The sequence below is a fragment of the Scyliorhinus canicula genome, chromosome 10 (assembly GCF_902713615.1).
Source record: "Scyliorhinus canicula chromosome 10, sScyCan1.1, whole genome shotgun sequence".
Classification (NCBI taxonomy): domain Eukaryota; kingdom Metazoa; phylum Chordata; class Chondrichthyes; order Carcharhiniformes; family Scyliorhinidae; genus Scyliorhinus; species Scyliorhinus canicula.
In genome coordinates, this window is record NC_052155.1 from 157,722,069 (window position 1) to 157,745,978 (window position 23,910).

Consider the following 23,910-nt stretch of genomic DNA (forward strand, 5'->3'; position numbering starts at 1 on the left):
CAGTTTAGAAATCATAAATTCTTGTATTTGAACATGGATTTAAATCAATGGTATTAAAAATCATGCTAGACTTGCACCTGAAATATAGATTTTGAATCATGTGCAACATATATTCTTAGATTTCTTAATGGTCCTGTCAAAAAATACTGGCAAAAATACTCCACTAACCCGCAAAAGTAAAATCAAACTACCTTCCAGAATGTTCCTTTTCTTTTCCTTTTTTCTCATTCTGAACCTTCCTGGTCTAAAGAATGCTGCTGAATATAGGATATGATTCTATGTGCCCTGCTCATTTCTACTTCTTTGCCAAAATAAATGTGACAGTACCGAAAAAAAACTCATCCAGTGTTTCCCTCTACTTCAGTTACCTGGTTTAATTCCATTCTCCTGCTTAATTCCTATTACTTCCAATATTCCTATTTTTCAAGGAACTATATAGTACCTTTTAAAATAATTCTTATCAGTTGGGTTTTAAATCCCCTTATGTTTTAAGTAATTTACCTGACAGTTCACATGCTGTAATAACGGTGCTTGGCAGAGAACCTTCAGCTTTCAACCATTCTAGGAGAATAATTATTTGCGACTTTTCCAATTGAACCTTTTTGTGTTAATCTTAAATTTATGCCCTTGGATTACTATCCTGCTGATGAGCAGAAACAATCTATTCCTATTTACCTCATCATAACTCTTCATCATCAGAATATTCTTAAACCTTGCCAGCAGTAGAGAATATAGTCCTAACTTCTCAAGTACACTCATAACTATAACCTGTCACCACTGTATCAGTGAATATGGACTGGACTTTTTCCACTTGCTTTATATCCTTATATAAAGGGCTGCTCACAATTGAATCCAATAATACAACTATGTTTTAACTAATATTAAGCAGAGGTTCAGTATTAACTCCTTTCTTTTGTATCCTATGCCTCTAGGTATGAAACTAAAAATTTAATTTGCATTTTTATTCCCTTATCTACTTGCTATTCCACCTTTACTGACCTGTTTATCTGCATACTAAGGTCAAAATGTATTTCATTATTCTTTCTTCCAAACTTCTCTGTTTCTATATTGAATTGTACCTACCACCACTTTTCTGGCCTATTCCATGTCCTCCTGCAGTCTTTTTTTGCCAAAATGTATCATTCTTTTGGGTCCTGAGACAAATTTTAATATTGTTCTCTCAATTATCTCTCTCTCTATGGGTGGAATTCTCCCCAAAAATAACTAAAAGCACAATTTAATGCCCAAAAAGCAGAGTCCCATTTAGGATGTGCCCGACCCCGCTAATAAACAGGATGACCTCTTTGGCCTTGGCGAGTAATGCCCCACCAAGGCCACACTTAGCTCACATCCTGCAATAATGAGCTCACTCGAAGCCCCTTGGACTGTTCACCATGTCCTCTGGACCAGCCCAGCATCCCAAATCACCTCTTAACGGGTCCTCGAGCCGCCCCTCACCTCAACCCCCTTTAAGAGCAGAGCATCCCTGGGCCCGATCCCTGGCATCTTGGCACTGCCAGACTGGAACCCAGGCCAGCCCGTGTCAGCCTGGCAGTGGCTCCCAGGCACCCTGACCTCCATAGAATTAATAGAATCCCAATAGTGCAGAAGGAGGCCATTCAGCCCTCCTTCAAATATGCACCGACCTGTCGAAAGAGCACTCTACTTCGACCCCCCCCTCCCTTAAGCTCTCACAACCCGCACATCTTTGGACTGTGGGAGAAAACTAGAGCACCCGGAGGAAACCCACGTAGACACAGGGAGAATGTATAAACTCCACATAGACCCAAGGCCAGAATCAAACCCGGCGCTGAGACGGCAGTGCTAACCATTGTACCACTGTGCTGCCCCTCCAGCCCAACCCAAGCTCCCACCCCCACCCCCGCCCGAGCCCCACCTACCCTGAGGGACACTCCTTGGCACTCTAGAGCAAAGTGTTCCTTCCCAGTGCCCATGGTCCCGATGTTTTAGGGACTAGTAGTGATAGACACCCCACACTCAGTTGGCTTCCAATTGGGGCGGGAGTTGGGTGAATGCTGGGATGTCGCTGCATTCAACTTGAATCTCGCTAATGAGATAAAAATTAATGCAAACTGTTTCCTGATCGAGGCTCTCCCGCAATTCTCCTGACTTAGTGTGATTTGCCATGGACGCAGTGCAGCTGGAGAATTGGCCTTCACATATGTTAGTGTCTGGAATTTCTTTCCAATCCTTGTTTTCCTTTTTGATGTCTGTCCTGCCAGCTGGTATTAAAGCAACAGATATTTGGGGCAGGATACTCTGACCCCGGGGCTGGGTCAGGGAATCGCTGGGCCAGGCACGATTCACGCGACGCCACCCCGACGCGGTTGGCGCGGCGCCGGTCTACGTGGCCCCCCCCCGGCGATTCTCCCCGTGGGATGGGCCGAGTGGCTGCCAAGATAACCCAAGTCCCACCGGCACCGTTCACATGTGGTCTTATCCGGCGAGACCTCGGCGTCCATCCTATGAGGGGCGGCCTGGTGGGGGGCAGGGGGGATCCAACCCCGAGGTGGGCCTCCACCGTGGCCTGGCCCACGATTGGGGCCTACTGATTGGCGGGGCGGCTTCTCCTGGTGGGGGCCTATTTTACTCCGTGCCAGCCCTTGTAGCTCGACGCTATGTTGCGTCGGGGCCGGCGCGGAGAAGGAAGCTAGCGTGCATGCGCGGGTTCGCACCGGTCGCAGCGTGAATGCACAGACCCGCGGTGCCCGTTTGACGCCTGTATCGGCAGCTGGAGCTGCGCTGGCCCCCTGTGAGGCACAGGGATCACTGATCCTGGGGGCCTGTTGATGCCATCATTGTACGTCATTGGAGCATACAGATTATTGGTTAATTCACTTGTGTTGGCTCTCCGGAATCTGTTGGGTGGAATTGACACGCACTTGCCCAGAGTATCATAACAGTAGGTGAGGCTCCAGCACAAACACTATGGATCTCTCCTTCATCATTTCTTTCCAGTCTGCAAAATTTATTTACATAGCTTCTTTTTATATTCATTGTTAATTTTTATGTTTACATTTTTATGTGTATCTAGTTGCCATTGCTTTGAATCAAATGTCATTATTTTTGCAGGGAATGAGTGTGTTGTCAAGTATTTGGAAAATCTGTATAAACTGTCATTGTATTTATTTTATCTATCTCTGTTACCTCTTCACAGAATTCTGTAAGGTTGGTCAAGCATGACCTGCTTTTTAGAAATCATGTTTCTGCTAGTATTTGATAATTTCATCATATGGCCTCTACTCACTTATCAACAACTGGAGTAAGACTGACTGGCCTATAATTTCCAGGTTTTATCCATGGGCAGAATTTTTGTGGTCCCAATTGGGACTAAAATGGCGAGGGGACTGGGAACAAATAGTCCAGGGCCGGGATTCTCCCCTACCTGGCGGGGCGGGGGGTCCCGGCGTGTTGGATAGGCGTGAACCACTCCGGCGTCGGCCCTCCCCAAAGGTGTGGAAGTCTCCGCACCTTTAGGGGTCAGGCCCTGACATTGAGGGGCTCGGCCCGCGCCGGAGTGGTTCCCGCACCTCCGGCTGGCGTGAACGGCCTTTGGCGCCACGCCAGCAGGGGCCGAAAGGACTTCGCCGGTCGGCGTAAGTCCGCGCATGCGCCGGAACGTCAGTGGCTGCTGGTGAAGACCATGGCGAAGGAGGAAGAAAAAGAGTGCCCCCACGGCATAGGCCCGCCGCCGATTGGTGGGCCCCCGGGGTCAGATTGCCCCACGCCCTCTCCAGGACCCCGGCGCCCGCCTGCAATGCCTGCTCCCGCCTGTAAGGTAGGTGGTTTAATCCACGCCGGCGGGAGAGGGTTGACAGCTGCAGGACTTCAGCCCATCGCGGGCCGGAGAATCACCGCTGGGGCCCGCTGACCAGCGCAGCGCGATTCCCGCCTCTGCCGAATCTCCGGTAGCGGAGAATTTGAGACACGGCGGGGGCGGGATTGACGCCGGCCCCGGGCGATTCTCCGACCCGGCGGGGGGGGGGGGGTCGGAGAATTCCACCCCAGGTCTCAGATCTGAAAGTCTCGCCTCCATTCCCGCTTCGTCTAATTTCACCGGCATGTTTAAAGTTATCGGCATAATTTTAAAGTTGGCCAGACCAGATTCCTCATGATTTTCACGGGGGCAGCCACTATTGGGAAGGCCTCCTGATTTATGTCTGAGTGAGATCATAAACTGTAACCTGGAGACTTTCCTGCTTTGCAGTTATTCAGGAAATGCTACCATCTGAGGTATATCTGTGTCACTCATAGTCAGAGTTGGTAGGGCTTTGGATGGGGGAGTATTTCTTCAAGTGCTGAGTTGGCTAGTATTTGTATTTTCACAGTTCAATGGGCATTTGAAGAGATTGCAGTGTTGATGCACTAACAATTACTACAAAGATGAGAGTAGAGACTAATCTAGGCTTTATTGAGCTGAGATGTGTGGCCTCCTGCAGCTGCTATCAGAACGGGAGCAGCTCTGGTGAGCACACACATTTATACACCGCCTACTGGGAGGAGCCAGCAGGCAGGGACTTACCCCTGTACCTCTAGTACATGAGCCTTACTGTACTACATCTAATATACAGTTACTACATCTAATATACAGTTAGTGGTGATGACCACATTCACCCCCTGTTAAAAATGATCCAGCGGGGGTGGTGGAACAATTTACAGTTCAGGCAAAATCTACAGGTTCAGTCGGTCGGGTGCCTTGATCCTCCGCTGTGATCGCCTCGGTCTCGGTGGTGATGCGGGCGCCGACTTGGTTGCCTGTGACTCCGGGAGCGTGTTGTCCTCGTCTTCACCCCCAAGTGAAACGAGTGGGAGGATTGTCCTGGGGCGGAGGCGGTGGTGATGTGCGCTGGGGGCAGGGTGAGTGGCGCCGTGGGTGGGGATCCAGCGGGTGCCAGGTCCCGGAGGGAGACTGTGTTCTGGCGCCCGTCGGGGTGCGCCACGTAGGCGTACTGTGGGTTCACATGCAGCCGTTGTACTCTTTAGACCAACGGGTCCGCCTTGTGGGTCTGCACGTGTTTGCGGAGGAGGACGGGTCCAGGAGCTGCCAGCCATGTTGGGAGCGAAATCCCGGAGGTAGACTTCCTGGGGAAGGCAAGGAGATGTTCATGGGAGGTTTCGTTAGTTGCAGTGCAGAATAGTGATCAGATGGAGTGAAGCGCGTCGGGGAGGACCTCCTGCTAGCGGGAGACCACGAGATTTTTTAGACCGCAGGGCCAGCAGGACGGCCCTCCAAACCGTCCCATTCTCCCTCTCCACCTGCCCGTTTCCCCGGGCGTTGTAGCTGGTCGACCTGCTCAAGGCAATGCCCTTGCTGAGCAGGAACTGACGCAGCTCATCGCTCATAAAGGAGGATACCCGATCGCTGTGGATATAAGCAGGGAAACCAAACAGGGCGAGGATGCTGTTGAGTGCCTTAATGCCCGTGGCAGAAGCCATATCGGGGCATGGGATGGCAAAGTGAAATAGGGAGTATTCATCGACCATGTTCAGGAAGTACGTGTTTTGTTGGTGGAGGGGAGGGGCCCTTTGAAGTCCATGCTGAGGCATTCAAAGGGGCGGGAGGCTTTCACCAGGTGCGCTCGGTCTGGCCGGTAGAAATGCGGTTTGCACTCTGCGAAGACCTGGCAGTCTCTGCTTACGGTCCTGACCTCCTCAATGGAGTAGGGCAGGTTGCGGGCCTTTATGAAGTGAAAGAACCAGGTGACCCCCGGGTGACAGGGACTATCGTGGAGGGCCCGGAGTCGGTCCACTTGTGCGCTGGCACATGTACCTCGGGACAGGGGGACTTGTTGAGCTTCCCTGGGCGATACAAAATCTCGTAATTGTAGGTGGAGAGCTCAATCCTCCACCTTAAAATTTTATCATTCTTGATCCTGCCCCGCTGTGTGTTGAATGTGAAGACAACCGACCGTTTGTCAGTGAGGAGAGTGAATCGCCTGCTGGCCAGGTAATGCGTCCAATGCTGCACAGCTTACATGATGGCTTGGGCCTCCTTTTCGATAGTGGAGTGCTGAATTTCGGAGGCATGGAGGGTGCGGGAAAAGGATGCCATGGGTCTGCTTGCCTGGTTGAGGGAGGCAGCCAGAGCGACGTCCGATGCGTCGCTCTCGACCTGAAAAGGGAGGGACTCGTCGACCGCATGCATCGTGGCCTTGGTGATGTCTGCCTTGATGCAGTTGAAGGCCTGGCGGACCTCAGCCATCAGGGGGAAAACTGTGGAGTGGGTGAGTGGGCGGGCCTTGTCCGCATAGTTAAGGACCCACTGGGCATAATAGGAGAAAAACCCCAGGCATCGCTTCAGGGCCTAGGGGCAGTGGGGGAGGGGGAGTTCCATGAGGGGGCGCATGCAGTCGGGGTCGGGCCCTAGAACTCTATTTTCCACAACATAGCCAAGGATGGCTAAGCGGTTGGTGCGGAACACGCACTTCTCCTCATTGTACATGAAGTTAAAGAGTTTGGCGGTGTGGAGAAATTTGAGAAGGTTAGCGTCGTGGTCCAGCTGATCGTGGCCGCAGATGGTGACGTTATCTAGGTACGGGAAGGTGGCCCGCAGTCCGTACCGGTCAACCATTCGGTCCATCTCATGTTGGAAGACCGAGACCCCGTTAGTGACACTGAAGGGAACCCTAAGGAAATGATAGAGGCGGCCATCTGCTTCGAACGCAGTATATTGGCGGTCCTCCGGGTGGATGGGGGGGCTGGTGGTAGGCAGATTTCAGGTCCACTGTAGAAAAGACCCGGTACTGTGCAATCTGATTGACCATATCAGATATGCTTGGGAGGGGGTACGCGTCGATCTGCGTGTACCGATTGATGGTCTGACTGTAGTCGATGACCATCCTTTGTTTCTCCCCAGTCTTTACCACTCCCACTTGGGCTCTCCAGGGGCTGCTGATGGCCTCAATAATGCCTTCCCGCAGCAGCCGCTGGATCACCGACCTGTGAAGGTCCTGTCCTGGGAACTGTACCGTCTGCTCCTGGTGGCGACGGGTTTGCAATCCGGGGTAAGGTTTGCAAACAAGGAAGGTGGATCGACCTTAAGGGTCGTGGGCCGCAAACGGTGAGGGGTGGTAGGGATCCGCCGAATTTTAAAGTTAAGCTTTGGAGATTGCATTGGAAATCCAGACTGAGTAACAGGGTTGGGGAGGAGGTAGAGTCGGAAGTTGCTGAACTCTAGGCCCTGGATGGTGAGGGTCGCGATGCAGTGCCCCCGGATTTCCACGGAATGGGATCCGGAGGCCAGGGAGATTCTCTGGGTAATGGGGTGTACCGCGAGGGAGCAGCACCTTACCGTAGTGGGGTGGATGAAGCTTTCCATGCTCCCGGAGTCAAGAAGGCAGGAAATCTTGTGACAATCGATTTTCACCGTAGTCATCGCGGTGGCGAGGTTGTGAGGCCGGGACTGGTCGAGGGTGATCGAGGCGAGCTGCGGCTGGTGCTGGGAGGGCCCGGGCTGGTCGGCGGTGCTGGCAGGCGATGAATGGCCAGACGAAGTTCCCAACGAGCAGGGGTCCTGAGGCGCCATCCAAAATGGCGCCGAAGATGACGGCGCACATGGTGGGCGCCGTTAAATATTACGGCGCCCACAGGCGGCACGTGGCCTGTCGAGAAGAAGATGGCTGCGCCCATGGGCCGCACGTGGTCTGCGGCGACGTAAATGGCGGCACCCACGGGCTGCACGTGTGGGGTGTAGGAACGCTGGGCCTAGAAACAGCTGCGACCGACCGGGTCTGGCACACAGCAGCAAAATGTCCCTTCTTTCCGCAGGTCTTGCAGATTGCGCCCTGCGCCGGGCAGTGCTACCGGGGGTATTTTGTCTGCCCGCAGAAATAGCATTTGGGCCCCCCGGGGTTGGCTGACTGCCGCGCGGCGTAGGCTTGGGGTGGGCTGGGGGCGGTAGCTGGTGGGTCCCACGATGTCCATGAGGGTGCAGTGCGGTCGGGGGTGTACGACTGTATGTTACCGGAGGCTACTGTTAGCAAATTCGCGAGCTGCCTGGTTGCCGCAAGGTCAAGCGTACCCCCTTCCAGTAGGCACTGGTGGATAAACGGCGACCTCATGCCCGTAACAAAAGCGTCTCTGATTAAAGTTCTGTATGCCTGACTGCCGAAACTGCCTGGCCGTCACAGTTCCTCGCCAGTATGTGCAGGGCACACCAGAAATCATCTAAGGACTCACCGGGGTGTTGCTGTCTCGTGGATAGGAGGTGCCTGGCGTAGAGTTTGTTAACGGGCCGAACGTAATGTCCTTTCAGGAGCTCCATTGCTTCAGCGTAAGTTGGCGCATCCCAGATAAGGGGAAAAATATCAGAGCTCAGCCGTGAATAAAGGACCTGGAGCTTCTGTACGTCCGAGGGTTCTTCAGCGGATGTTCGGAGGTAGCTTTGGAAGCAGGCTAGCCAGTGGTCGAAGGCCGACATGGCGTTGGCTGCTCGATACGAAGTTCCATCGCTGTAAAATCTCAGCTCAATAAATTGATGCACTATCAAGTACTACAAAGACGAGAGTCGAGAATAATTGAGGCTTTATTGAGCTGAGATGTGTGGCCTCCTGCAGCTACTACCAGAATGGGAGCAGCTCTGGTGAGCACACTCATTTATACGCCGCCTACTGGGCAGAACCAGCAGGCAGGGATTTACCTCTGTACCTCCAGTGGAGGAGACTTACCGTACTACATCTAGTATGCAATTACTACATCTAATATACAGTTAGTGGTGACTACCACAAGTGTGCTGTTAAATGGCCAAATATGAACCAGGAGAATAAGAGGATGTGAAAGCAGGTATGGGGTGAAAGGGGCGGGTGGAGGTGTTCCATAAAACTGTTCTGCTTTGCTTTAGTTATGGTTTCGAGCAGCCAATGTTCTCATCCATGAAGATGGGCATCAAAGCCAGGCAACATCGGGCAACGTTTGGTTCACCTCTGTCTTTGGCCTATTTCTGTCCGTGGCCTACCCCTAGCCATGCCACCTGCCCAAATGGAAATAGGTCAGATGAGCACCCCCAAGATGGAGTCGGAATCGCAGGGATGAGAAAATACCCAACCAAGAAAATCCAGCTCCTGTCCCCTTTTTCGAAGAGAGTAGTCAGGTTTGGCATTAATCTCCAGATCTCTAAAGCACAGTTCTTCCTTGAACAGGATTTTTGATAAGAATTTTGGAAAATTAGTTCGAATTTCTGCTATGGATATGATCTACTGGCCACACTGCACCCGAAAAGCAGTGCAATGTGGCCGGTAAATGCTGGGATACCCCACTCCCGGGATCTACTCAGCTTGCCACATCTTGCGAAATCTACCGTGATCTTGTGAGACATTGTGATGTGAAGCCCGAGCATTGTGGGCGGGATCACTTTTTGGCAAATCTGCCTATCAGAGCAAGACTGCTAGTCTCACTCTGATATACAGTTCCCTAAAGGTAACCAAGCCTTTGGGATCTATCCCCTTGTCATTGGAGCCTTGAGAGAGCACCGTTCAGTACTAGTTCCAAAAAATGGTGATCTCCCAGGTGATTCAAGGCCCCCAGTTGTTTGCCCTTGAGGCAAGGTGGCACCCTGGAACTGCTGGTGCCAGCCTGGCAGTGCCACCTGGGTGCCAACCTGGAACCATTAAGGTGCCTAGGTGGCACTGCAAATTGGCATGGGCATTGCCATGCTGGCAGTACCAGGGTGCCAAGCTGGCATTTTTTTCACGGTGGGGATCAGGCCGGGTGTGCCCTGCACAGGTGTGGGTGGGGGCCCGAGGATCCCCTTATACACGAGTTGGGGCTTGGGAGGTGTTCGGGGTCACGTCCAGGGCTCGAGAGATCAGGACGCCATTTAATCTCACCCTGCACTGAGGACTTCTGGCAAGTGGGGCTCTTCAGTGCATGGAATGGGACTAAGTGTTGCCTCGACCTCACGTTCCCCAGAGTCACGTTAGATAGCATTGTGTTTCTCGGTGCAGTGGGAAACGAGCACCAAAATTCGCTATTTGACATAGTGACATATTTGAACTATTGGACATAGTTCCCATTTGGTTCGATCACGCCCTTTATCTCTAATAATATCCCTCAGACATCAATTCTCCGATGACATACAGCTGAAGAATGTTGAGTCCAATTATAGGCTCCCTTTTGTAACCTTCATATCATCTGAGTCATGCCAGTGATTGAACTTTGCACCTTCCTGGTTTGTGTGACTCAGTATCACATCAAGGGAGTGTTTTCAATTGCCATAACACTTCGAGCATTAGCACCAAAACAATTTAATAACTGAATAATAAAATTCGTTCCCTGAATCCCTACAATTTTCTACCTCTCATTCCTACTTCAAAGGTCTCCTCAAAATCTGTTTTTTTTTATCCCTTAACTTTCTATCTTACAGTAAGAAGTCTTAAAACACCAGGTTAAAGTCCAACAAGTTTGTTTGGAATCACTAGCTTTCGGAGTGCAACTCCTTCATCAGCTGCGCTTCGAAAGCTAGTGACTCAAATAAACCTGTTGGACGTTAACCTGGTGTTGTAAGACTTCTTTCTGTGCCCACCCCAGTCCAACGCCGGCATCTTCACATCATGGCCTTCTATCTTGATCAGCGACAGGTTACTTTCAATGCTCTAGAGCGGAATTCTCCGACCCCCCGCAGGGTCGGATAATCGGCCGGGGCCGGCGTAAATCCCGCCCCCGCCGTGGCCGGAATTCTCCGCCACCCGAGAATTGTCGGGAGCAGGAATCACACCCCGCCGGTCGGCGTGCCCCCTGCGGCGATTCTCCGGCCCGCGATGGGCTGAAGTCCCGCCGCTGACAGGCCTCTCACCCGACCTGATTTCAACCACCTCTGGTGGCGGCGGGATTGGCGGCGGGAGCGGGCCCCTGGGGACCTGGGGAGGGGGGTTGCGGGCGATCGGAACCCGGGGGGTACCCCCACGGTGGCCTGGCCCGCGATCGGGGCCCACCGATTGGCGGGTGGGCCTGTGCCGTGGGGGCACTCTTTTTTTCTTCCGCCGCCGCCACGGCTTCCACCATGGCGGAGGCAGAAGAGACTCCCCTACCGCGCATGCGCTGGTGGTGACGCCAGCGGTCGCTGACGCACCGGCGCATGCGCAAACCAGCGAAGGCCTTTCGGCCAGCCCCGACGTCGGGCGGCGGGCATCAAAGGCCGTTGGCGCCGGTTTTGGCACCAGTCGGCGTGGCGCCAACCACTCCGGCGCGGACCTAGCCCCTAAAGGTGCCGGAGTGGTTGCCGCCACTCCGCCACGCCGGGATCCCCCGCCCCGCCGGGTAGGGGAGAATCCCAGCCCTGATGTGCTTTGGGACTATTCCTACCAGAAAAGCTACTATACAGGCACAGGTTGTTGTTATACAGGTTGAATATTCAAATTGAAGATTTAATTACTAGAGGCAGGTACTGAAAAATTGGAACTGAAATAAACTGAGACTCACAAAAGGAATTTTTGAAACATTTCTCATTCATCCCTTTGCTGTCATTTCATATCTCTTAAGGCCAGAATCACAGCTGGGGAAGGGCATTGCTTTAATTCCTACAGACACCAACTGATTTACATTTCCTTCATAGTAATGGCAAATACACAATGTGACAGCCCATGCCATTCCACTGAAATAATTCCCGAAGGGTTTACTGGTCTAGTTCACAACCAATGTTTACAGATGCACCATAGAAAGCATCCTATCTGGCGGTATCACAGCCTGGTATGGCAATTGTTCAACCCAAGACCGTAAGAAACTACAGAGAGTCGTGAACACAGCCCAGTCCATCATGGGAACCCGCCTTCCATCCATTGACTCTGTCTACACCTCCCGCTGCCTTGGGAAAGCGGGCAGCATAATCTAAGACCCGTCCCACCCGCGTTATTCTCTCTTCCAACCTCTTCCATTGGACAGGAGATACAAAAGTCTGAGAACACGCACTAATAGATTCAAAATCATCTTCTTCCCTGCTGTTACCGGACTCCTGAATGACCCTCTTATGGACTGAACTGATCTCTCCACATATCATCTTTATTGTGTAGCACTACATTCCGTTTGCCTTACCCGATGCCTCTGTCTATGTATTTACGTTGTGTATTTCTTGTATGTCCTACGTTTTCATGTATGGAAAGATCTGTCTGAACTGTACGCACAACAATACTTTTCACTGTACCTCGGTACATGTGGCAAAGAATCCAAATTATTTATTGGACTTTTGCTTGCTTGTTAACCTAAAATTAAAATACATGTGGCCTGAAAGTAATAACAGTAACAAAAGATTGGTGATAAAAGATGCAAATATGAATATCAAGTGTATTGCATTCTGTGTTCCAAGATACTGGAGCGGTCTTCATTTCAAGCACTTGTTACTGGCACATAACAGTGTTGATGAAATGGGTGATCTTTCAGGTCATAGTGGGAGTTGGGAAAATTTGCTGGGAGTCAGGAGAATTTGCATCTCGATCTGCCTGGGTCAGGAGAAAATGCCTGCAAGGGCAGGATCTTCATTGCCACAGGGGGTGGGTGTGGGCTAGAGGCAGGCCAGCCAACCCAGCAAGAGGCAGCCACTGTGCCATTGGTGTGTAGGTGGGTGGTTTAACAGGCCAATCCAGTCAGTCACACTTATCCTCCATTTTCCCGTGTTCCTGCGGGTTCTCCATCTTAATTCTGTGCCCTCTGGTTATTGGCTCTTTAGTCGTTCAAAATAGCTTATTTTTATTTACGCTTTCTACCTCTTTATAATTTTAAAGGTCCCTATCAAATCTCCTCTTATCTTTCCGAGCTGTAAGGAGAACAATCCCAGCCTCTGCAGTCTGTGCACTATTATGATCTGCCATTCCAAGCATAATTCTAGTAAATCACTTCTGTACCCTCTCCAAAGCCTTCGCAAGTTTGATGCCAAGAATTGTACCCAATATTGCACCTGGGGTCAATCTAGTTTTTAATGTAGATTTAGCATAACGTCCTGGCACTTGTACTCTATGCATTTATTTATAAAGTTCAGGGTAACATATACTTTATTAATTGCTTTGTTAAGCCTTTCCTGCCACCTTCAAAGATTTGTACACAAACACCACCAGGTTTCTTTGTTCTTGCGGCACCTGTAAAATGTTGCCATTTAGCATTATCGCAGTCAACATTCGTGGGGTGGGATCTTCCTCTCCCTCTGCGGCATGTTGTGCATCAGTGGCTCGCCAGTGGCCGGCGGCAGGATCTTCTGGTCCTGCCATTCGCAACGGGTCAAAAAACACCCGCCCCATGTGTTTTATTGTTGTCCGCGATCAAACCGTTTTCATGTGTGAGGGTAATGTGTTTTCTTATTCTAGGTGATTTGTCCCAGTTTAAATTTTTCCAGCAGCAGACTTTTGTGAATTTTAAAATAAAGAAGATTAATTATTATCACACACTTGTCATGGAGGTTTGATAACATGACACGCACACTACCATACAACTAGATATCGATGATGAAAAAATGTACATGGTTCCAATTTGTTTCTGTTGATTGTTGATATGAAAAACTTTAATGCACATACTTTTAAAAATGGTTACAATCTGGAATTATTTCAGTCAGTTTTGTAACTGGCCAGCAGTTTCTTAGATGAATTGATGCTTTAGCTGGATTGGATGTCTTGTAAAATCAGGGGATTCCCATTGAGCTTTAAGGTTTCTTGAAGTTGAATTGCCAGATGCCAGCTCTCAGATGAACTTGAAGCTGGAAGGGATTGGGGGAAGAGGGCAAGAGTCCTCCCACTTTCAAGATATAGCTGATTATTACCTTGGTTGCGTAGTTGTCTTCTAGCTGGTTTGATGGCTTTAGGAATGGTCTTTCTGATGGTAACAAACATGGGCCTTGCCCACATGACCTATTACAAGTCCAAAGTCCTTTTCAAAATAAGGTGGTGTGTTAGGCCAATATACATCCTATATTGTGGCTTTTCACACCCTGAGTGTTTCACACAGCTGAGGGATGAGGAGACATCGCAATACAATAACATATTTCTTTAACACTCAGTAAGTTTTGATGGGAGGGATTTCCAGCTTCCGTTTTTGGGAGGGCAGAAACATTGAAGGGGGCAGAAAATAGACTGGGAGTCCCAAAATGACTTTTCTGCTGGCGGGATTTCCCCGATCGATTGTCCAGCATTTTCCGCCAATAACATCACGGGAATCCTGGGATCTTCACTTGCATCAATTTAAACATTAAATTATCCATTCACGTTGGCATGCTGACGTGAATCAGGACAGGTCTTTCACAGTTCACCTGGCGAGCAGAATCCACTAGAGGAACACAGGTGAGTATAGCCCCCAGGGGGAGTGGGTCATGCCTGGGCACTACCCTGGCACTGCCCCTGTCACTGCCAGGCAATGCTGGTGGTGGAGCTAAAGGGTCTTCCATAGGGGGAGGGTTACATGGGGTGAAGGGCATTTGGGGATGGGGGAGCGTTCCTTGGGGGACGTGCCAGGACGATCCATGGGGGAGGTCAGAGAATTCCATTGACAAAGAACTTAAAAATAGAGCAGGAAAACCAAGCAATGCTGCCAGTGGCTTACCCTCTGCCTTTCTCGTCTGGGATTACACTATTTTTTCCTGCCACGCTCAAAAATTTGTATATGTTAAAGTTCAAACCTTACTCTTCCTTCACCCATTTCAACCTTTAGTTTATACTGGGAGGCAGTGGCGTAGGGTATTGTTACTGGACCAGTAAACCAGGGACTCAGAGTGATGCTCTGTGGACAAAAGTTCCCATAGTTCAAATCCCACCACAGCAGATGGTGAAATTGGAATTCAAGTAAAATCTGGAATTAAAAGTCTAATGATGACCATGAAACCATTGTTAATTGCCATAAAAACCCATCTGGTTCACTGATGTCCTTTAGGGAAGTAAATCTGTCACCCTTACGTGGTCTGGCGTCCATGTGACTCCAGACCCACAGCAATGTGGTTGACTCTTAACTGCCCCCACAAGGGCAATTAGGGATGGGTAATACATGCTGGCACAACTGTGAAGCTCACATCCCATGAACACATTTTTTAAAAAATCAGTTATTGTGTCACAGTGCACTTCAGGGTTTTACATAATACACAAGGGCTGGATTCTCCCAAAATGGGGCTATGTCCACCACGCCGGCGTAAAAACGCTGGCGTTACTCTCCTGAGTTTCCTGAAGAAAAAAAACAAGCCGATCCAATGCCCTGCTGGGGGCTAACAGGGACCCAGAGTGCTTCACGCCGCTTTGGCTGTGGGTACAGACCCCTGCTCTTCTGATTTCGAGTCCGCGTATGTGCACGACGGTGGTCTCAAGCAGCCACAACGAGCACCACGGTGGACTCGGACCACGGAGGCACCTGGAAGATGTAGATCCCTCAGATCGGCCAAGCGCCCGAGGATCCGTCCGGCCCTATCCCTACCCGGCCGCCCATAAGGTCGTCCCCGTCCCCCCCCCCTCGCCCTTGGTGCCCAATCCCCCCCACCAGGGCGGCCGTGGACTGAATCCGCAGCCGCCACGTGAGAGTCCTCACCGGCCATAACATGTTAGTTCCACGCCGTCGGGAACTCGGCCGGTCGGGAGCGGGAGGATCGCTGGGCAGGCCTCTGGCAGTGGCCCCCAGCCAAGCGGAGCAAATCACAAAATCGCCGATTCTCGGGTCCCGGAGAATCGGCGGAGCGGTGCCGGGTCCGATTTCGCTGCGAACGTTGATTCTCCCGCGATTTTGGCGCAGGGCGGCGGAGAATCCAGGCCAAGATTTTACAACTCAATCTGAACGTTTTAAACGGTTCTCTTTTTATGGTCCCAGAAAACATTGCATTTTTTACTGCAAAGGTGCATAGAAGCAGTATGCTGCCAAAATTAAATTGTCTAATTGTAGCAAAGCATAATATTACTATTTTAGAATTCTTCTATTCTAAAAAAAAACAGGAGAATATAATTTATCAATTAGAAAGCACAATTGCAAAGCTGTGAATATATATCAATCCTGTCTTCATGTATGCTCACGTTTGAGTGTTTGTACATGTGAGTATGAGTGCACGCATTTGTGTCCGAGTGTATTGTGTGCATGAAAGCATATGTCTATGCTTACAGACATGTCTGAGTGTGAATGCGCATGGGTTTGTGCATATAGATGTGAATGCTTGTGGTTATATTGTTACCCGCCAGATACAATGAATTTTGTGCTGGGTACTGTTATTGCAGGCATCTGTTTCCCTGGTGATTGGAAGGAAAGGGATGTGCATTAATCCATCCAAGGCATCTGCTTTCCTGGCACTCACCCATGCTGATAGTACATGGGAATGGCACAATTTTTCGATATCAACCACTTCAAGGTCAGGTGTATCATGGCACATATAAAATGCAGTCTGGAGCATTCATTATGCTGGTCCGAAGAGTAATATCACAATTCCAATCTCCATAGAGTCTCTCTTTCTGTTTGCCACTCCCTTCCTCTGAATTCCATTACCCCTCGCTGTTGAGTATTTTGGTTTCTCCTAATGGAACTGCCCAATTATAGTTTGTGCCATATTGCAGGCAGTTTTGTGCTGTTGGGATGTAGGACGAAAATAACTGGCCTCATTCCACTTCAGATGTGCTAATACATGAAACAGATGCCAATAACAGTGACTATTCATAAAGCACTACAGTATTGATGTATTGTGGGATGAAGCCGCGTGATGTGGCCATGAGAATACTATATGGTAGAATTTTTAGTGCAATGAGCACAGGAAAACCTGATGGACAAAAAGCACATGTCAGTAAAGAAGCCTGCACAGATTTTCTTCATAAATTTAAACAGACAGAAAATCAGCAAGCCAAATTGTGGGTGGAAGCATGAGAAGAAGCAATATAAAGTAAAGGTTTGAACTGGGTGCAGGAAGAGTGAAATTTGAACTTTAACATATACAAATATTTGAGGGCGGCAGGATAAATTGATAAATTTGTTGTAAAAAAATCAAAATCTCCTTTAAAAAGTGACATGAAGTACAGAAGCAAGGAAGTTATGCTAAATCCTAATAAATCACTGGTTAAGGATCGGCTGGTGGGTGGAGTTCAATTTTGGGTTTGGCAATCTATAAAGAATGTCCAGATCTTGGTGAGGATACAGACAAGATTTACCAGAACAGGACCAAGAATGGAGGACTTCAGTTAAGTGGAAAGACAAGAATAACTTGCGGTTCTTCGCCTTAAAGCAAAGAAGATTAAGGGAAGATTTATAAAATGTGTTCAAAGTGATGAAGGAGTTGTATTGAATAAATAAGCATTTCCATGCAGGAGGGTAAGTCACAAAAGGTCACAAATTTCAAATAAATAACAGCGGGAGAAGAGGTTAAATTTTCCCCCTAGTATGCTTTTCTACCTGTAAACCTGTGAGAAAAAAGCCCAATTCACTGGCGAACAAAAATTGTGTGACCTTCCTCTGACACCCCAGGTCGATATAAAAACAAATGCTAGAAGATCTCACTGATTATTTTTCCAGGGTTTCTTTTGAAGTTACACATGAGATCAGGAGAAGTGTTACCCCTTGTCCAAGAGTGGAGACTGGGAAGCACATTCAGCAAGATTGGAGTTAAAAACGTAAAATATTGAAGTATTCAGCAGGTCAGGCAGCATTTATGGAGATACTGGAGTTTTAATGCTGGTTACCGTATGTCCTACTGTATTAATCCATTCTTTTTCACTCCAGGTGAGCTTGAGATATTTCAGAAAAATGGAGAGCGAAGAATTCGCAGCCGACAGCAAATACCTGGTGGTACAACCTGGGGGCCTTTTGATGGCAGTATAGGAATAACCGACAGCAACTCTTTGGTATGTTGCCTTTTCAGTTGTGCAGGGTCTGATCTAGTTATTTTCATGCAGGAGGACTAGGCCAGGATTTATAAAATATTTGTTGTTTTATTGACACCCATGATCAAATGCAGTTCTTGCCAGTTATTAGCTAGTGCTGTTTATACAAAATGATTGTAAACTGATAGATTTTAAGATAATACATTTCTTATTCAAACAATTCTTTGCAGAAAGTGAAGGTCAATTGTTAAGAATAGAAAATGAGTTCAGTTTGTCAAAGACATTCCTTGATCTGGTCAACAAAATCATTTTTAATTTGTTGATGAAAAGGGAATTGAATGGTTCTGTCCTGCTCCATATTGCTCAGAGGTAACTGAACTGTGAAGTGTTAATTAGCACCGAGTAGCAAGGTTTCAGTTTAATTCTCTTGATATGTTGAATTTGGCATGGTTGTAGGGGCACGACTATCCTGAGAATGTCATGATTGTTTGGTAAATCTGATGAAAATTTTCATTGTGGTGAACTCAAAATTGGGCTCAGATACGGCCACAGGGATCATGATGTGGGATCATCCTGTGCCTATTGTTTCCAGTGCAAGTGGCATGCGTACGTCATGCTGCCTGCTAATTTAAATGATTGTAGTGTGCAGTCAGTGTTGAATGCACTGTTAAGTGGCTGCATGCCTGAACAGTGGGACCCAAAATCATGAGAGGCTAGCTCGATTTAAAACTAGACTGGATCTCTTAAAGGCGAGGTGCATTGTGACTGGACCAGTGATTGTACCATGGGGGCACTCAATAATGGCACAACATGGCAAAGAGCAGGTTCCAAGATTTTCTAAAGCTGCATGGAGGGTTTGGTGGAGGATATGGAAAGCAGATGAGATGTCACCTCACCACTGGGAGTTGACCTTCCGGGCAAACTTTGTCAAGTTAATGGGGCCAGATAATCATGGCAGTCAGTGCCAAGACTCTTGCCCTGAGAACCTGGATTCACTGCTAGAAAAGTTCAATGATCTCACACAGGTGGCGAAGGGCACTTGAATTAATTGTCAGTTGCAATAACCTACCAACCACCCCACACACTGCTCAGTACCCCCAACCACATACCTAGCAACAATATCCATAACTTGTGTCTCGCCTTCACACATTTAGCACTGCTGCAAGCATCGCATAACACGCACACACGACCAGTTATCGAGTCAAATCACCTGAATACATCACATTTAGTGACACACTTTCCCCTATCTAGCAGAACAAGGTGGCACATATGCAGAGACACCTGCATGCCCTTACCCCAATGAATGAAATGGTGGTCGCCATCATTCAAGCAGCTATGACTGAGGCTGTGCTCAGGAGTAGGGCTCAACTGATCGAAGATGATGATATCTGTGGTAGCGTGGCCCCTTTAAGATGGCGGGCTCCATAGACCACGCGACCTGCTCGAGGCCAATCGCACGGGAACACGTGAATCCAGCCAATGGGGAGTTTGCATGGGGCCCTGGGAACAGGACTCAGGGCAATATGGATCAGGGAGATGAAGAGTAAAGACTTATTGTATAGTGTTCTATGCCTGTTGTCTAACTGCCTTTGCTTTCATCAATAAACCCCTTTGTTTACTACTGGAAGCCGCCAGTGTATATCTCGAGCTACCAGATTAACAACGAGGTAAAAGTTTTGCTCGCGGTCGACAGCCATCGAGAATCAAGGGGGGAAAGAAGGAACAGTTGAGAAAGTAGAGAAGCTCTGGCAAGAGTCGGAATCATTTAAACCATGAGTGGAAATGCCTTTCATTGAGAAACTAGACCTATTTTACAAAGGGATTGAGGCATAGAGTCAGTACATCGAATGGCTCTGGTTCTTCTTTACCACGATCGAGATCACGGGTGAGCAGAAGGTGATACTTATAACAGTTTGTGGGCCCCAAACATATAAATTGATTCAGAACCTCATGACCCCGGAAGCACCCGACTTGAAGACCTTTAACTAGATAGTGAAATTGGTAAAAAAAACATTATAACCCAATGCCCTTGATTATCCTCCAACGTTATAAGTTTAACTCTGCAGTGAGGGACCATGAAGAGTCTATCTCAACCTTCATAGTAGGCTTCACCAGTTGCTGAGTACTGTGAGTTTGGGACTGCTCTTAGCAACATGCTATGCAACCGGTTTATGGAAACCATAACCTTAATATCCAAAAGAAGCTTCTGGTAGAGAACCACAATTACATTGGAAAAAGTTATCGAGATAGCTTAGGCGACGGAGTGCACCAATAAAGGTGCCATTGAGCTTCAAAGTTTAGCTGAAGGGGAGGTTAACTAAGTATGGGCTGGTACAGTCACGAGGTCTCTGGCGGGATCAACAGGCGAAGTTCAGAGTCAGATATAGTCCTCGGAACAGGACTAGAACACAAAAAGGGAGACAAAATTGAGGCGTCTAAACAAATCCAAGGTGGACTGCAGGGGGGACCATTCCCAGGAGACCTGCCATGTTTGGGTATTCATGTGCTTCCGTTGCAACCGAAGGGGACATATTCAAGCACGTTGCCTCGTGAGGCAAAGCGCACAATTGCAACGGAAAAGCAGCAGCATCAGTCCACAGCGCCACTGAACATAATGGAGAAGAGCTCTGAAGAAGAGCATCCAATGTACCAGCTGAATGCAGTCCAATTGAATAAGATGGCTCCAATTGAAATTATCTTAAAGGTAAATGGTAGACCTCTCAAATAGAAGTCAACATCAGGGCTTTGGTGATCGTAGTGGGTGAGCAAACCTCCCAATATCTGCGTGCAGGAACACAGTCTTTAAGCCTGAAGTCTTGAAGAGTGCTACAGCCAAGCTTTTGACGTACATCGGAAAGGTTTTGAAGATCTTTGGAACAGCCACCACCCCAGTGGCCTACAGAGGGCAAGAGGCCAATCTGCTTGGTTAGAAAGATGGGTCTTCATTAATGTGGATCAATGCAGTGTCAAAGCATTTGAGGTTAGGAAACACCAGGCATGTTTACATTAGGAAAGGGTGTCCATTAAAGCCAACAGATCAAGAGTGAGAGCTGGGGAAAAGAACGTTATATAAGAACATAAGAAATAGGAGCAGGAGAAGGCCATCTGGTTTTTTAAGCATATTCTGCCATTCAGTATGATTGTGGTTGATCTTAAGCTTCAACTCCACTTTCCTGCCCACTCACTCTACCCCTGGATTCCCTGAGAGACCAAAAATCTGTCTATCTCAACCTTAAATATACTCAGTGATGGAGCACCCATACCATCTGGGCTAGAGAATTCGAAAGATTTAGAACCCTTCGAGTGAAGCCTTTCTCCTGAAGTTATTCCCCTTTGTTCGAGATTCCCCCAACCAAGGGGAAACAAACCTCTCAGTATATACCTTTGTCCAGTGTGGGTGTTGGAGGGCGTGAGGGGGCGGGACCCTCCCGACCCTCCCACCGACCCTCCCATGTTGCGTTCGGGGGGGAGGGGGGGATTTTTTTGTGGGCCTTGGGGAACAGGATGCCATTTAAAATGGCATCCCGATCTCTCGCTACAACGGGGAGTTCCAGTGAGCGGAGCTCCCCATTGTAAAAAAACAGAGCTGTGTGTGGCCTTGGCCGTGCGTTCCCCGTTTAGGTCTCTTACTCAAAGCAAATCGCGTTGAATAGCCATGTGTTTCTCAGCACTGCGAGTGTTGGGAAACACACAACAAAACGCGCTTGCTCAGGGACTTTGTTCCCTTTTGGCAAGATCATGCCCTAAGTGTCATTTAACACACAAACATTATTGCAAATCGTGCAGACTGTTCCGCCGTAATTCCGATCGCGAACTTCCAGCACTGAGTCGTTTTTTTGAGCTTGGAGTGATTTGCATCGATAATGAGTTCTGCCGGACTTTGAAAGGGTGCCCTGATTTCAGGAAAATGCTACAGCAGCCCCCCTCCTCGCTGACAAAACCCCCTTTTCTCCCCAATCGCCGGCATCAGTACCCCCCCCTCCCCCCCCAAAATTGCCAGAATCATCCCCGCCTTAACTGATGGCAACAGCCATCTCCAACCAATCGCAGTTTTCCCCCCCCGCCCCAAGTAAGCCGCACGCTGCTATGGGGTTGCCAAAGGTCCTGCCCCCTTCAGGCCACTCCCCTTGCTACTGCCAGGATGTCAGGGGGTGGTGCCAGGGCACTGTTCTGCCATGTCTCCAACTACCCAGGGGCCACAATGGTCACCGAGCCCCCCAGCAATGGTCATCATGTCAGGGCTCCATTTGTGTAGTGATTTGCATCGGCTTCACTTTGTGCCAGCGTGTGGGAGAATTTCAGGAGCTGGGAGAATACGGCTCAAAGCCGATTCTGAATATTTAAATTGGATTTTTAATATCGGGCGTGAACCAGATTACTCCTACTGGGAGAGTCTGGGAACATCGGACACTGCTTGGCACCTGGTGTAAATCCCGTTTCAGAGCTCTCCCGGTATTTTCCCAACATAACAGAATTTGCTCCAGAAAACCACCCTTCCTCACCCCCCCCATGTATTTCCCCAGATCTCTCCATGTGTTGCGGAGTGATACATTGTTGTTTTGATACAGTGACTGTAGTGCAATAGTGAGTGTTGTGACATTCTAACTATACATGTATACATGTTACAATACAGTTCCTAAATTATTTTGGAATAATATATCGGTACAACAGATAAATTATTTCAGTGACCACATGACAGTTATCATTTCATGGTTGTGAACATGAAATAAGATGATTAGAAACGAGAAAGTAGCAGTCAGCAGTGAAAGCAGTACACTAGAGTAGTAGTCTGTCGGGTTGCATAGAGAGATGCAAATTTTGATCAGATATTTTCTCCCATGGAAGGAAGGAAAAGAGATCAAATCAGTTTTTCTTTCTCGGGGTGAAATTCTCTGTTTGAGAGACGACGGTCATGATTTCCCCAAACGGGAACTATCCCACAGCGAGTGTGTTTAGCCGCGTGCTTTTCGGCACTCGCAACGGCAAGAAATACAACTCTATCTACATGACTCCAGTTAGATACGGAGCCTAGGCGGGGAATGCGCAGCCGAGGCCACACTTAATCCTGTTTCCTACATTGAGGAGCCCCTCTCGCCGAAGCTCCTCAGTGCAGAGAGAGATCGGGACACCATTTTTAAATGGCGCCCTGACCTCTCATGCCCCCGATGCGACCCCCAAATCCCCCTCAAGCCCCAATTCACTGTAACGGGGTCCCTCACACCCATGCCGTGCACCCACCCTGCCCGATCACCACCATGCAGAAAATGGCAGCTTGGCACCTTGGCTGTGCCAGCCTGGCATCCTGGCAATGCAAGGCTGGCACCCAGGTGGCAGTGCCAGTGTATCCCAGTGGCACCAGCAGTACCAGGATATCACTCTGCCCAGAGGGCATGCACTTGGGGGCCTAGAATCCCCTGGGAGACTCCCATCAGTGCCGTTCCACCTGCTGCCCGCTGGTGGAGACCAGTACTGAGCGGCACTTGCCTGAGGTCTCCAAGGTGAAGAGGGTAGATCCCAACGCCTTGGTTATCTCCGGGAACTTCACATTAAAGTTAAGCTAGCTGTCTAGCTCTAATATGCAGATTTGCCAAAAGGTGATACCGCTCATAGTGGGCGGGCTTCACATCGTGACCTCTCGCGCAGTTATATTAGGTCTCACGGGGGCGGGGTGGGTTGATCCTGGGAGCGAGTGTCTCCCGTCATTTACCGGCCATGTTGCACTGCGGCATGCTGCTTTTAGGGCATAGCATGGCTGGTAGATAATGCCCTAAGTGTTGATGCCGGGACTGAATTGCGTGGGGTTCATGTTCCCGTTGGGGGTGCCAATTCAGGACATGTTAATGGAACCAGTACTCTGCCCACGTGAATCCCACCGGTGCCAAATTCACTGGGGCGGAAATTGCACTGGAAAACTTGACGAGCTGGAGCTGCTTATAAGCATTGCACTCCCCACACATTCTCATTCCAGCCAAGAAGATGGCTCCACGAAGAACTACCCTATGAATGAGTTGGACAGAATGTTGGATGCAGTGGAGGAGAATGTGGGACGCCGTCTTCCCCAGGGTGGGCAGGAGGCTACCACCCACGGACACCAACTGGGCCTGGGCGGAGGTGGAGAGACGGCGAGTGCTGTGGGCCTCACCAGGTC

The 23,910-nt window shown here is 49.2% G+C and overlaps 1 protein-coding gene across 4 annotated transcripts in view; it reads left to right on the top strand.

The window, feature by feature from the left end:
* Positions 1-23,910, top strand: part of zfpm2a (zinc finger protein, FOG family member 2a) — an 892,520-nt gene that overhangs the window by 536,585 nt on the left and 332,025 nt on the right. For 2 of the 4 annotated variants that reach the window (XM_038809982.1, XM_038809984.1), the window contains exon 4: positions 17,662-17,783. The exons of 1 other annotated variant lie outside the window; for it this stretch is intronic. In XM_038809982.1, the coding sequence (XP_038665910.1) occupies positions 17,662-17,783 (122 nt within the window). Of the gene's footprint in view, positions 1-17,183; positions 17,254-17,661; positions 17,784-23,910 lie in introns of those variants that run through there. One more of the 4 variants, XM_038809985.1, reaches the window with a different exon arrangement.